Source organism: Dendrobates tinctorius, unplaced genomic scaffold (genome assembly GCF_039654945.1).
Source record: "Dendrobates tinctorius isolate UK_male_01 unplaced genomic scaffold, ASM3965494v1 ptg000129l, whole genome shotgun sequence".
NCBI lineage: Eukaryota > Metazoa > Chordata > Amphibia > Anura > Dendrobatidae > Dendrobates > Dendrobates tinctorius.
In genome coordinates this window covers 30,415,027-30,429,990 of record NW_027361797.1, presented here as the reverse complement: position 1 = coordinate 30,429,990, position 14,964 = coordinate 30,415,027, and the positions used below count along the sequence as shown (strand labels likewise).

The 14,964-nt window shown below is 46.6% G+C and overlaps 1 protein-coding gene across 1 annotated transcript in view; it reads left to right on the top strand.

The window, feature by feature from the left end:
* ABCC1 (ATP binding cassette subfamily C member 1 (ABCC1 blood group)) overlaps positions 1-14,964 on the top strand; it is a 154,091-nt gene that overhangs the window by 55,618 nt on the left and 83,509 nt on the right. Inside the window, exons 7-12 of the mRNA XM_073542907.1 lie at positions 1,891-2,022; positions 2,324-2,548; positions 4,595-4,772; positions 7,692-7,853; positions 8,108-8,200; positions 8,454-8,657. Of these exons, the coding sequence (XP_073399008.1) occupies positions 1,891-2,022; positions 2,324-2,548; positions 4,595-4,772; positions 7,692-7,853; positions 8,108-8,200; positions 8,454-8,657 (994 nt within the window). The remainder of the gene's footprint in view (positions 1-1,890; positions 2,023-2,323; positions 2,549-4,594; positions 4,773-7,691; positions 7,854-8,107; positions 8,201-8,453; positions 8,658-14,964) is intronic.

Below are 14,964 nucleotides of genomic sequence, written 5' to 3'. Positions count from 1 at the left end.
TACCTCTTGCAGAATATCAGTCTGTCCATGATGTTTTTTTCTGGAGAGAAGTGGCTTCTTTGCTGCCCTCCTTGAGACCAGGCCTTGCTCCAAGAGTCTCCGCCTCACAGTGTGTGCAGATGCACTCACACCTGCCTGCTGCCATTCCTGAGCAAGCTCTGCACTGCTGGTAGCCCGATCCGCAGCTGAAACACTTTTAAGAGACGGTCCTGGCGCTTGCTGGTCTTTCTTGGGCGCCCTGGAGCCTTTTTGGCAACAAGGGAACCTCTCTCCTTGAAGTTTTTGATGATGCGATAGATTGTTGACTGAGGTGCAATCTTTCTAGCTGCGATACTCTTCCCTGTTAGGCCATTTTTGTGCAGTGCAATGATGACTGCACGTGTTTCTTTAGAGATAACCATGGTTAACAGAAGAGAAACAATGATGCCAAGCACCAGCCTCCTTTTAAAGTGTCCAGTGGTGTCATTCTTACTTAATCATGACAGATTGATCTCCAGCCCTGTCCTCATCAACACCCACACCTGTGTTAATGGAGCAATCACTGAAACGATGTTAGTTGGTCCTTTTAAGGCAGGGCTGCAATGATGTTGAAATGTGTTTTGGGGGATAAAGTTAATTTTCTAGGCAAATATTGACTTTGCAAGTAATTGCTGTTAAGCTGATCACTCTTTATAACATTCTGGAGTATATGCAAATTGCCATTAGAAAAAATGAAGCAGTAGACTTTGTAAAAATTAATATGTGTCATTCTCAAAACTTTTGGCCATGACTGTAGACACTAACTATAGGGCACAGCTCATTCTAAACCCTACTGCTTATTTCTTTATGTTGAGTCCACATGTAGCAGCCTTGGTGCTTGCCTCGTGGTTTTACTGTGAATCGGCACTTTATTTATTTTTTTCAAATCTATGCTTAAAGTGAATGTCAGCCATGTAATCTGAGTGTTATATTACACTATATTGGGAAAGTATTCCTGATTTTAGTGTTGTCACTTGCTAGACTGTGTCTTGTAGTTTCAGTGCAATCGGTGTTTTATCAGCAAGAGTTTATCGCTGTTTGACTGAGTCTCATGTGCACAGTAGTCCAGTTAATCTGTGTAACTCCGCCCCTACCACTGCTGACCAATCAGGGATGTGGGCGAGGTTGTACACAGCCCCAGCATTCTGTGAGCACTGCTGCACCTACAATGGATAAAGCAGGGATTATATCAAAGCTGCACCATGCAGTCCAGTAAGTGACACATCGCTGAAATCAGGCTCTCTTGCCCTATATTAGGGTGTGTGCACATGCTGCGGATTCTGCTGCGGTTCAGGCCGCTGCGGTTCCGCAGCAGCATTTGCTGTGGTGTACAGTACCATTATTCCCTATTCGAATAAAAAACTGCAGTGCAGATTTCTCAGCGCGGTTTTTCTGCGGTTTTGAAACCGCAGAAAGAATTGACATGTCAATTCTTTCTGAGGATTCCGCTGCGGTTTGCCATCTCCTCCATTGTGGAGATGACAAACAGCAGAGCAATCCGCAGGTAAAACCGCAGGTCTTTTGACCTGAGGATTTTGCCAAATCCGCAGCGTGTGCACATACCCTTATGCTGCTCTTAGATTACTTGACAAAACTTGCAGATCCCCTTTAATAAGGATGCAGCAGGTCAGACTTGCACCAGAATCGTGCGGATTTGCCTTAAAATGGAAACTTTAATGTTTTATACTTGCATGCAAGAGATGGACTGGAGGTCAGGGGCGTGCCGATATCTTCCCCCGATCACCTACAGGCCCCATCCAGCTTCAGTTCCCTTCAGTCACCTTCTCATAGTATTGGGGACATGTATCAGTAACTGTACTCAGACTCTTGTTTATTTGCATGTTCTATTTTTATTTTTTCTATTCTCCACAGTATGATGATCCAGGGATACAAGCGCCCTCTGGAAACCAAGGATTTATGGTCTTTAAACAAAGAAGACACCTCGACAGAAGTGGTGCCTGTCTTGGCCCGAAATTGGGAAAAAGAATACCTGAAAGCTAAAAAGTGTGTGCTTTCAATGCGAATGTGATCAATATGAAAAGTAATGGGTGGTGTAGTCATATTATAGTGTATGTGTGTGTGTATATGTATGTGATCAATATGAAAACTAATGGGTGTTGTAGTCATATTATAGTGTGTGTGTGTGTGTGTGTGTGTGTGTATATATGTGTGTATATATATATATATATATATATATATATATATATATATATATATATATATATATTTATATGTTTGCTGTCGGTGATTGGGATTATTTCTTTTCCGCCATTGCTTAGTCTTACTCTCTTCCTTCCTATCACAGACTGCCACTGAAAATGATGTATTCCCCTAAGAAACCAACCAAACAGCCTGAGCCAGGAGAGGAAACTGAGGAGGCCGAGGCGCTGATCGTGAAGGCAACTACAAAAGATGTGAAATCGTCGCTGTTCAAAGCTTTATATAAAACCTTCGGCCCTTACTTTTTCATGAGCTTCTTCTTCAAATTCATTCATGATGTTTTGATGTTTACCGGTCCAGGATTATTAAAGTAAGGCTCTGACCCGCGCCTTCCAACTGTTTAATCCAATGCAAATAATGCCGTTACCCTGCTGACTGCTGGACCATGCAAAGTTGGGCATCCTTTATGATCTCGAGTGGTAAGACCTTTACAGGGAATCTGTCGCAAGGTTTATGCTATGTAATCTTAAAAGCAGCATTAGGAGGGGACAGAGACCCTAATTCCAGTGTTGCATCCCCTACTAGGCTGTGTTGTTGTTTAATAAAATCATCGGCAAGAAATTATCACTGCAGGACTGGGTGTCTCGTGCCTCCTAGTCCACGTCTCTCTGTAACCCTGCCCCCCACCACTGATTAGCAGTTTTTTGCCAATCAGTGATGTGGTCGGGGTTATACACAGCCTAGCTGTCTTTGCACTGTTAGATCTGCATCAGGCTCTCTGCCCCTACATCATGCTGCTCTTAGATTGCATAGGAAAACCTGCTGACAGAATCCCTTTAATTTAGCCAACATTGACCCCAATTTCTGGAAGAGACCTGCCGCCTCTTTTGATGGGTGGGGGGCAGAGACTGACACCCCCACCGATCGCTGAAATGAAGGGGCAGAAGTGCTCAACAGAGAGCTCTGAAAACTGATTCCTAGACTAAATATATAGCCAAATTTCAGATAAGTCGCTGTCGCGTGACGTGCATTGAGGTCTATAGTTAGTCTATTGCGTGCAACTTGAGACAGAAAATCCAACTCATTTGGAAACTTTTGCAACTATGTCGCAGTCAATGGCATTTCCATTGCGACATCACAGGAAACAATTGGATGCGATGTTAACATGACTGCCGTTTTGCGCAACACATGTTGCTGTGCAGCCCTAGCCTTGTACCACCATTGCTTCTCACCCACTCAGCACGGTATAGCCCTGACTTGGCTGCAGTGATCGCATAGGGTATACGGGCTGGGGTGGCTGAAACCATTGTAAGATATTTACTTATATTAGAAGTATTCCTGCCTCTTTTTAATTAAAGGGGTCTGTCCAGGACTAATATATGAATGACCTATTTTTATTAAAGTCATCAGTATCAGATTGGCCGGGGTCGGGCTATTAGGCCTCTTTCACACTTCAGTCTTTTGACGTCAGTTGACATCCGCCAAAGTGTGAAAAAACAGATCCGTTTCTGCTATGTAAAAAACGGGTGTACCGGATCCGTTTTGTGGACGGATCCGCCAGTGTATGAAATTTAAAGGAACAGAACTCTGGAAAAAGAGAGCGACTGACTGACTTTTTGGTCTGTTCCAGACCGGCATTTAGGGTTAAATTTCTCAATGGCAAAAATCTTCTGGGCATGCTCAGTTTAAAAAAGCGGTTTCCCTGCTGAATAAAAACGTTCCTTTGTCCGTTCACTTCAGACAGCGGATGCTACAATTCAAACGGATCCATCAAAAAACCGATGCAACGGATGACCATCCGTCACAATCCACCACTAATGTAAGTCTATGGGAAAATAAACGGATTCCGCAAAAAAAAAAAAAAAAAGGCGGATCCGTTTTTTTCTAAAATCGGCGGATTTCAACTGACTTCAAACTACTGAAGTGTGAAAGAGGCCTTAGCCGATCCGGTGACGTCATAAGTAAACAGTATACAGAGCTGGGACATCGCAGCTATGTGTAGTGTCCGTCCCCTTGTACAGCAGATCACCTCCTATTGAAGAGAATGGGGGTTGGGCTGCAGTACCGCACTGTTGTTTTTTCTTAGAGCTGCAAGACTTGCTAATTGCTGATCAGTTTAGATGCCAGATCCCTACTGATCTGATATTGATCCCCTGGGCTATGGATAGGTCATAATGTCTCAGTTCTGGAAAAACTCCTTTAATAAACCCAAAAATGACTTAAAAACTACATGGTTAAAAAATGGGGATTCTTCTTAAAGTAGATATTGTTCAATAGAGCCCTCGTAAAATGTTCAGTACTGTTTTAGACGCAGACTATAGATTTTTTTTTATGCTTTGTTAGAATGATTTTCATTTTACTCCTCCTTGTGTTTTCTGATCACTTTTTTTTTTATATATATATTCTTTGTTTTTAGGTTACTTATTCAGTTTGTGGGTGATAAAGATGCCCCGACCTGGCGGGGATACCTGTACACGGCGCTGCTGTTCATCTGCACCTGTGTCCAGACCCTTGTCTTGCACAAGTATTTCCACATCTGCTTTGTTACAGGAATGAGACTGAAATCGGCCATAATCGGTGTTGTCTATCGCAAAGTACGTCTTCATGGGTCCTAATAATTGTTACAACTCCCACCCACCCCCAGGGCTTTCTGTGTGTACATGGGTCGGGTATAATGTCCGACACTTAACTTTAACCTCCCATTTTTCTATTCCGCTATAGATGTGCTTTTAGCCACGGAAACTTTCCCAAGGTGGCTGATATGTTTGTCAGTGTCATAGTCTTCATATGACAACAGAGCACTCTGTGGTGCTACCCATCCAACTTGTCTAGGCAGTAATATTCCTTTTAAAGGGAATCTATCAGCAGGTATTTGCTATGTAATCTGAAGACGGCATGATGTAGGTGTTAAAACACAGATTTCAACAATGCCTCTCTTATCGAGCTCCTTGGTTTTGTCTGCTTGCAATGATTGTTTTAGCACCAGGAGGTTATCATTGCTGGTACACAGCAGCAGTGTGTATCCTAGTCTGACACGCCCACTCCTGTGATAGGCAGCTCACTGTCTGTGGACATTGTACATACCGTGCCTGGTGTGGATGGGGTTAGCTTACTCAGCTCTGCTGCAATGCTGAGTCTAAAAATTGATTGTGTCAGAACGGAAGCACCCTGTAATCTAAGTGGCACATCGTTGGATTCAACTTCTTTATGCCTACATCAGGCTGCTCTCAGCTGAGGGAGCAAAAACCTGCTGACAGATTTCTTTTTAAGGGATTTTCCAGAATGTGCAGGTGTTCTTATAAGAGACAGCAATCTGTGGGGATAACAGCTGATTTTGGTGGGGATGCTAGGGCTTGTAGTTTTACTTGTTGGCCATTAAGATGAATGACTACTCGCCACAACCCCTCCTAAAGCCTGTAATCCTTACTGCCTTGTGTGCAGGTTGTTCTGCCCATTCGCCTTTCCAACACAGTGGGGTAAAAGTGCAGCATTTGTGCTCACCCTGTGGAGGCCAGCTGTATGTTTGTGTGTGTGTGTATGTGTATATATGTATATGTATATATATATATATATATATATATATATATATATATATATATATATATAAATAATATATATATATATATATATATATATATATATGAGGAAAAAAAGTATTTAGTCAGTCAGCAATAGTGCAAGTTCCACCACTTAAAAAGATGAGAGGCGTCTGTAATTTACATCATAGGTAGACCTCAACTATGGGAGACAAACTGAGAAACAAAAATCCAGAAAATCACTGTCTGTTTTTTTTTTTTTCATTTTATTTGCATATTATGGTGGAAAATAAGTATTTGGTCAGAAACAAGCAATCAAGATTTCTGTCTCTCACAGACCTGTAACTTCTTCTTTAAGAGTCTCCTCTTTCCTCCACTCATTACCTGTAGTAATGGCACCTGTTTAAACTTGTTATCAGTATAAAAAGACACCTGTGCACACCCTCAAACAGTCTGACTCCAAACTCCACTATGGTGAAGACCAAAGAGCTGTCAAAGGACACCAGAAACAAAATTGCAGCCCTGCACCAGGCTGGGAAGACTGAATCTGCAATAGCCAACCAGCTTGGAGTGAAGAAATCAACTGTGGGAGCAATAATTAGAAAATGGAAGACATCCAAGACCACTGATAATCTCCCTCGATCTGGTGCTCCACGCAAAATCCCACCCCGTGGGGTCAGAATGATCACAAGAACGGTGAGCAAAAATCCCAGAACCACGCGGGGGGACCTAGTGAATGAACTGCAGAGAGCTGGGACCAATGTAACAAGGCCTACCATAAGTAACACACTACGCCACCATGGACTCAGATCCTGCAGTGCCAGACGTGTCCCACTGCTTAAGCCTATACATGTCCGGGCCCGTCTGAAGTTTGCTAGAGAGCATTTGGATGATCCAGAGGAGTTTTGGGAGAATGTCCTATGGTCTGATGAAACCAAACTGGAACTGTTTGGTAGAAACACAACTTGTCGTGTTTGGAGGAAAAAGAATACTGAGTTGCATCCATCAAACACCATACCTACTGTAAAGCATGGTGGTGGAAACATCATGCTTTGGGGCTGTTTCTCTGCAAAGGGGCCAGGACGACTGATCCGGGTACATGAAAGAATGAATGGGGCCATGTATCGTGAGATTTTGAGTGCAAACCTCCTTCCATCAGCAAGGGCATTGAAGATGAAACGTGGCTGGGTCTTTCAACATGACAATGATCCAAAGCACACCGCCAGGGCAACGAAGGAGTGGCTTCGTAAGAAGCATTTCAAGGTCCTGGAGTGGCCTAGCCAGTCTCCAGATCTCAACCCTATAGAAAACCTTTGGAGGGAGTTGAAAGTCCGTGTTGCCAAGCGAAAAGCCAAAAACATCACTGCTCTAGAGGAGATCTGCATGGAGGAATGGGCCAACATACCAACAACAGTGTGTGGCAACCTTGTGAAGACTTACAGAAAATGTTTGACCTCTGTCATTGCCAACAAAGGATATATCACAAAGTATTGAGATGAAATTTTGTTTCTGACCAAATACTTATTTTCCACCATAATATGCAAATAAAATGAAACAAAAACAGACAATGTGATTTTCTGGAGTTCTTTTTTTTCCTCAGTTTGTCTCCCATAGTTGAGGTCTACCTATGATGTAAATTACAGACGCCTCTCATCTTTTTAAGTGGTGGAACTTGCACTATTGCTGACTGACTAAATACTTTTTTGCCCCACTGTATATATTTTTTTTTTTTTTTTGATGCTGACCCCAATCGGCAGAACCTGCTGGATCTGTGTACCCCCGGGGTCTCCTGTGCTCCGATCACACATGGCCTAGTGTAAGGATAGGCTGTCATTGGAGAAAAAAAACCCTTTCATTGCCTAGACAATAAATGTCAATGTGTTCTATTATACATTGATATTGTATCCTGTCCATTTTCTGACTTTTCGGCTCTAACCTTTTGTTGGCAAATTTACGGACCCTTAACCTTCCCTTTAGGCTCTTGTGATCAGCAATGCTGCACGTCGCACGTCGACCATCGGTGAAATTGTAAACTTGATGTCTGTAGATGCTCAGAGGTTCATGGATTTGGCCACCTATATAAACATGATTTGGTCAGCTCCTCTTCAGGTTATATTCGCTCTGTACTTACTGTGGCAGGTAAGTCATTATTCATCTTTCGTAGAGCCCTCATTGTGTACGGCAAGGTATCGGTGTAATCCTCTGTCCTCTTACCAGCCGTCTGCGTGCAGCCACGCAAAGTGAGAATGACTTCCATGCAGATGTCCCATGGTCGATCACCTTTGGGGACAATGTTTTTATTTTAAAATGTTATTTTAAATTCTGTGTACCAGTCTATTGCTGCCTGCAGAATGAGTTTTTATATAAATTATAATTATTATTATTTTTTTAAGATCCTCGGTCCTTCGGTGCTCGCTGGCGTTGCGGTCATGATTCTTCTAGTGCCTGTAAATGCCGTAATTGCAATGAAGTCCAAGAAGTATCAGGTAAGTGTCAGTTCACTAATTAGTGCGTTGATTATTATTTTTACACCACCTTCAGTATTTGGGCAGTATTTTACATCTGTGTTTTTCACCCACTCCTGGTTTTGGTTTCCAAATACTAATGTAAAATGCTGACCAAATACTGACCTTGTGAATGCGGCCTATCCAGCTTTTACGGTCCTCCACTTTTTCGTTCCCTTTGCCTCCCTCTAGTGGCTGCAATGATGTTTACCGCTAATCATTTTCCTGTCTTTAGGTCGTCCAGATGAAGTGCAAAGACAACAGAATAAAGCTGATGAATGAAATACTAAATGGCATCAAAGTGCTAAAGCTGTATGCCTGGGAACTTGCCTTTAAGGAAAAGGTGCTGGGAATTAGGCAAGAGGAGCTGAAAGTGCTGAAAAAATCTGCCTACCTGTCAGCTGTGGGGACATTCACCTGGGTCTGTGCCCCCTTCCTGGTAAGTTGCGGTTTTCTAGTGGGTCAGATTGACTTTTACTTTTTATATTTGTAGAATCTTTGTTTCTGTATTTCACACTAAAACCAAAATTTGTAGAATATTTTCCCCACGGTTCTTGGAACATCTGTCGTGGGAAAGCTAACCCCTTCCTGCCAAGGCCCATTTTCACCTCTATCCCGGCCAAATTTTTCACGTGTGGTCTAACCAGTGTCCCTTTTATGTGATCTTAACTCTGAAATGCTTCTGTGTATCCCAGTGATTCTGGGATTTTTGTTTTTTCTCTGACACATTTCCTTGGTATATTTTAGGTTAATAGGATTTTGTATTTATTTATGAAAATATCAGAAATTTGCTGAAAATGTAGAAGTCAAAGTTATAGGTTGAAAAAAAAAAAAAAAAAAAAAGCCCTCGGTCCATCAAGTTAAACCTTTCTCCACCAATTGTACAGTTGTGCTCAAAAGTTTACATACCCTGGCAGAATTTTTGCTTTCTTGGCCTTTTTCCAGAGACTATGAATGATGACACCAAAACTTTTTCTTCACACATGGTTAGTGGTTGGGTGAAGCCATTTATTGTCAAATTACTGTTTTTTCTCTCTTTAAATCATGACAACCCAAAACATCCAAATGACCCTGATCAAAAGTACACATACCCTGGTGATTTTGGCCTGATAACATGCACAGAAGTTGACACAAATGGATTTTAATGGCTACGAAAGGCAACATTCTCACCTGTGACCTGTTTGCTTGTAATCTGTGTGTGTGCATAAAAGCTGAGTGAGTTTCTGGGATCCAGACAGACTCTTGCATCTTTCATCCAGCCACTGACGTTTCTCTATCGCTTCATTGGGGGACACAGAGACCATGGGTGTATGCTGCTGCCACTAGGAGGCTGACACTATGCACAAAAAAGGTTAGCTCCTCCTCCGCAGTGTACACCCCTCCAACCGGCAGGAATTTCCTCAGTTTAGCTTAGTGTCAGTAGGAGGTGGACACGGGTCTTTTATTAGACCCCTATCTACCTCGATGTGCGTCGTTCCTTTTCAGGGTCCCGGAGGGATACAGTGTGATCAGTCACAACTGTACTCCCACAAGAGACTGAGTACGGCGTGAACTGCCACCCTGTATCCTCATAGTTCTCCGCAGCAGGACCAGGAGCTTTGCACAGGTGCGTGCCAGCTATACGGATGGTCCTTGCCCCCAGCCTCCCACCCTCTCGCTTACCAGAGCCGGTCGGACGAGGCGCGGACTCGGGGGGGGGGGGGGGGGGGGGGGAATAGACTCAGACAGCGTTGGATTTACAAGGTACCTTTATTGAAGACACCACTGGAGGATTCTTCGGAGCGGCCGCAGGGTCCTCAGCTGCCTACGCCTCCCGGCGGCCGCCACACTTTCTATTACGCCACATGCCAGGCCCTGGCTGCGGTGCGGGCCTTGTTCCCCCCCCCCCCCCCCCCCCCGGCCTTCATTCTTATGCGGGTGTATCCTGAGGGCTTTTTTCGGGCGGCGGTTTCTTCTTGGGTGGCCGTGGCAGCGCTGCAGGACTTCTGCCCCACGCTGACAGGCGGCCGCCGATACTAATTTAGTCCCCGGCTTCATTTCGGGCCTACTCTGCCGTCGCGGCCCCCCCCCCCCCCCCCCCCCGCCCTCTCTTATAGGCGGGCTGCTCTCCCGCCCGTTCTAGAACCACCACCCTCCTAGCCTGTAGCTGGGCAGCGGGCGGTCTTCTCTTCGGGTCAGGCGGCTAGCTCCGCCCTTCTCTCCTGAACCGCGCGTTCCTTTTACCTCAGGCTGCCGCCATCTTTGCATCCTGTCAGCCGGACGCCTTTGAAGACACCGGACAGCGGAAAGGGGTCCCTCGTTATCCTGTACTGCGGCCCTGCATCTCAGACGAGCTGGGCACATCGCCTTTCGGGACACCGGACCCGTGAGTAGCTACAACTGCAGACTGACACCCTCCTCTGCCTTCTGTCCCCCAACCTTCCGGCATCTTCTCGGGGTTCTTTCTTTTTTTTTTTTTTTTTCATTATGTCTAACCCCAAGCCGGAACGTGCCCGTCCGCCAGCACCCACTGGAACTTTGGTCAAGTTCTTTGCATGTTCCTCTTGTAATCTCAAACTTCCCTCAGGTAAGCCCACTCCCCTCTGCTTAGACTGCAGTAATCCCATTCAGCCTGATGCCGTCCAGGAACCATCTATTGCGCCACGTGAGAGTGAACCCCCCCCCCCATTCCTGGCTGGGCCTCTTCTCTATCACAATCAGTGGCGGACCTCACCAGGGTGTCGCAGTCCCTAGTGGCCGTCCTTGATAAGTTGCCCCTGGACACTTCTGCAGGGTCCAGCAGGTCGCAAGGGGTTCCATCTGAGCCAGTCAGCAGAAGCCGCAAAAGACCCAGGCAGGATCTCCGGCCGGAATCCTCTCCTGACCTGGTCTTTCCACATAGTCCTTCCCAGCAGTCGCCTTCCCGTGCCTCCTCACCCGAGTCAGGTGAAGCGTTCTTGGATGCGTCATCCGAAGAGATTTTAGAGCTGGATTCGGACCAGGATACGGACATGAAGGTTACGGTAGAGCACCTCATTGCTGCGATTAACCACACCTTCGAAATACAGACTCCCCTGCGAAACCCTCAGATCAGGAGGTTTCGTTCAGACGGGCAGAAACACCTTCCAGAGTCTTCGCCTCCCACTCCGAGTTTGGCAAAATCCTTACCAGGGAGAGAGAATATCCGACCAGACGCTTTCAAAGAGAGAAGCGCCTCGACGTGCTCTATCCATTTTCAAAAGAGCTCACCGACAACTGGTCGGCTTCCCCCCTCTGTAGACGCTCCCGTGTCCAGACTATCTTAACACGGTCCTCCCGATTTCAGGTGTGGCGTCGCTAAAGGATTCTAATGACAGAATTATAGAATCCTTAGCAAAGTCAGCATTCGAAGCGGCTGCGCTAAGCCCAGCCTTCGCTTCATCTTGGGTAGCAAAGGCCATAGCTACTTGGGCGGAGGATCTCCGCAAGGGCATACTAGATAAAGCCCAACCAGAGCAATTGGCCGAACTGGCTAACCAGATCTCCCATGCAGGGGATTATCTGCTCTCTGCCTCCTTGGATGCCGCGTCTTGCGCGGCTCAGGCGTCCAGCAACGTGATGGCAATCCGGCGTACAATTTGACTCAAGGCTTGGCAGGCGGATTTGTCTTCAAAATAGTCCCTTACCAATCTGCGTTTTCAGGGAGCGCGTCTCTTTGGATCCCAGCTGGACCAGATTATTAAGGACACCACTGGAGGCACAAGTTCCCTCCTCACTCAGTCCAAGCCTCGTAGGCCTCCGCTGAGGCGTCAGTTTCGGCCCTTTCGGTCTAACCAACAGAGGCCGCAGGCACGCCAGGATATAAAGGTCTCCTTCAGAACCACTCCCTCCTGGCGATCTCACTCATCCCAGGGCAGATCCTCCAGGTCCAGATCTGGTCGGTCCACATCAGCATGACTATCAACGAGGTCCCGAGGGTCCTTCCCAACTGGGCGGTCTGCTCCTTTTCTTCAGAGACGTCTGGCTTGCCTCAGTAGAGGACGCTTGGGTCAGGGAAGTTGTATCCTCAGGATACAAGATAGTTTGTTTCTCGTCCCCGGGATCGTTTCTTCGAGTCCCGACCTCCAAAAGAGCCTGCCTTAGTTCTGGGTTTCTTTGCATCCATCACCTCTCTCCTCAGTTCCGGGGTGATATTGCCCGTTCCTGAATCAGAACGTTTCACAGGGTTTTATTCTAACCTGTTTGTAGTGCTGAAAAAAGACGGTGCAGTTCGTCCCATCCTGGATCTCAAGTTACTGAACAAGAGGGTCCGACTGCGTCATTTCAGGATGGAGTCTCTTCGGTCGGTAATCGCTTCCATGGAGGCGCAGGAGTTCATGTGTTCAATAGACATTCAAGATGCCTATCTACATGTTCCCATCTTTCCCGGGCATCAGAGATTCCTGCGTTTTGCGATTCACCAGGACCACTACCAGTTCGTTGCACTGCCGTTCGGTCTCGCCACCACACCCAGAGTTTTTACAAAGATCATGGCGGCGTTGATGGCCTTGTTGAGGATCAGAGGTCTCATTCTTTTTCCATACCTCGACGACATTCTGATCTAAGCTCCGTCTTTTCACCAGGCTCGCCAAAGTTTTACCATCGTCCTCGACACCCTGTCCAATTTTGGGTGGCTCGTCAACAAAAAGTAGTCCTGCCTTGTTCCAACACAACGTCTGGTGTTTCTGGGCCTATTGTTCAAGGTTATTTTCACTAGAAGGTTGAAACAAAAGCGCAATAGGGTCTTATCCGGGTAAAATGTTCAATTCATGAATGTGTTAAACTCACCTTCTCAAAGATAAAATAAAGCTTGTATAGTGAGTCAGCCTGCTGCACGTCCAACGGTCCACAACGGAACCGTACCACAATTCAATAAGGAATATATTCTTGGACTTTGAGTGCGCTGCCAGACGAATTCAATAACCACACAAGGTTAAAAAAGTTAACCCTTTAATCCCTACGCGTTTCGAAGCGTAACGCTTCTTCTTCAGGGGTAGTGTATCAGGGGTAGATACTCAGGGGTATCTACCCCTGAAGAAGAAGCGTTACGCTTCGAAACGCGTAGGGATTAAAGGGTTAACTTTTTTAACCTTGTGTGGTTATTGAATTCGTCTGGCAGCGCACTCAAAGTCCAAGAATATATTCCTTATTGAATTGGGCCTATTGTTCGAGACTCGTCGATTTGAGGGTTTTCCTGCCAGAGGAGGAGAAAGTTTCTCTGCAGCGAGATGTACGATCGCTGCAGACCACACGACTCTCATCTCTCCGGACAACCATGAAAGTTCTAGGAAAGATGGTGGCGTCGACAGAAGCGATTTCCCTTTGCTCAATTTCACTCCAGACCCCTCCAACAGGCCATCCTGTCTCGGTGGAACAGGTCTGTTCTTTCCCTGGATCGTCCAATTCGCCTTTCATACCAGGTCAGGCAGTCCCTCATTTGGTGGCGGATGTCGCCTCTCATTGCCCTAGGATGGTCATTCCTTCTCATTCACTGGCAGATTGTGACAACGGATGCCAGCCTCCTCGGCTGGGGGGCATTATTTCGCAATCACACTGTTCAGGGTCGGTGGTCGACTAGAGACAGCTCTGCCGATCAACGTTCTCGAGATACGGGCGATCTATCTCGTCTCTCGTTCACTGGGAGAGACTTCTCAGGGGCCTGCCAATCCGTATTCAGACAGACTGCCACAGCGGTGGCATATATCAACCATCAGGGGGGGGACACGGCGTGCCTTAGCCCTAGCGGAAGTGTCCAAAATTCTTCACTCAGCAGAGGTTTCAGTTCCAACAATATCCGCGGTGCACATTCCCGGCGTGGACAACTGGGCCGCCGATTTTCTCAGCCGCGGGGGTCTCGTGGCGGGAGAGTGGTCCTTACATCCGGATGTATTTCATCAGCTTTGCCGTCATTGGGGAACTCCGGACGTAGACCTGCTGGCGTCTCGCCTCAACAGGAAAGTCCCACAGTTTGTATCCAGCGCTCGAGAGCCTCTCGCCGTGGGTGCCGACGCTCTGACCATTCCTTGGTCTCAGTTCGAGCTCCCCTACCTGTTCCCTCCCCTTCCCCTTCTTCCCAAACTGTTGAAGAAAATCAAAGCAGAAGGAATTCCAGTCATCCTCATTGCCCCTAATTGGCCCAGAAGGTCTTGGTTCGCGGACATCGTCAACCTTCTCGCGGACGCCCCCTGGAAGCTTCCAGACAGGGCAGATCTGCTGTCTCAGGGCCCGATTTGCCACCCCAATTCTCGGCCGCTCAATTTGACGGCGTGGCTGTTGAGACCAAGGTTTTGAAACGATCAGGTTTTTCTGATCGGGTTATTCATACCATGATCCGGGCCAGAAAGCCATAGTCTTCCAAAATTTATTACCGTACTTGGAAAGCCTATTTCACTTGGTGCAAGGCCAATAACATTCCGCCCATGTCCTTTTCTCTCCCTTCTGTCCTGGCATTTCTTCAGGCAGGCCTTGATGCGGGCCTTGCCCTCAGCTCTTTAAAAGGTCAAGTCTCGGCGCTATCCATTTTGTTGCAGAAGACATTGGCCTCCCGTCCTCAGGTCAAGACCTTCCTTCAGGGAGTGGCTCATGCGGCTCCTCCGTACCGTGCGCCCGTACATCCATTGGATCTTAATCTGGTTCTCGAGGTTCTGCAAGGTCCTCCCTTTGAACCTCTCAGAGAAGTTTCCCTATCTCTCCTTTCATGGAAAGTAGCCTTCCTAGTAGCCGTCACCTCCATCCGGCGCGTGTCGGAA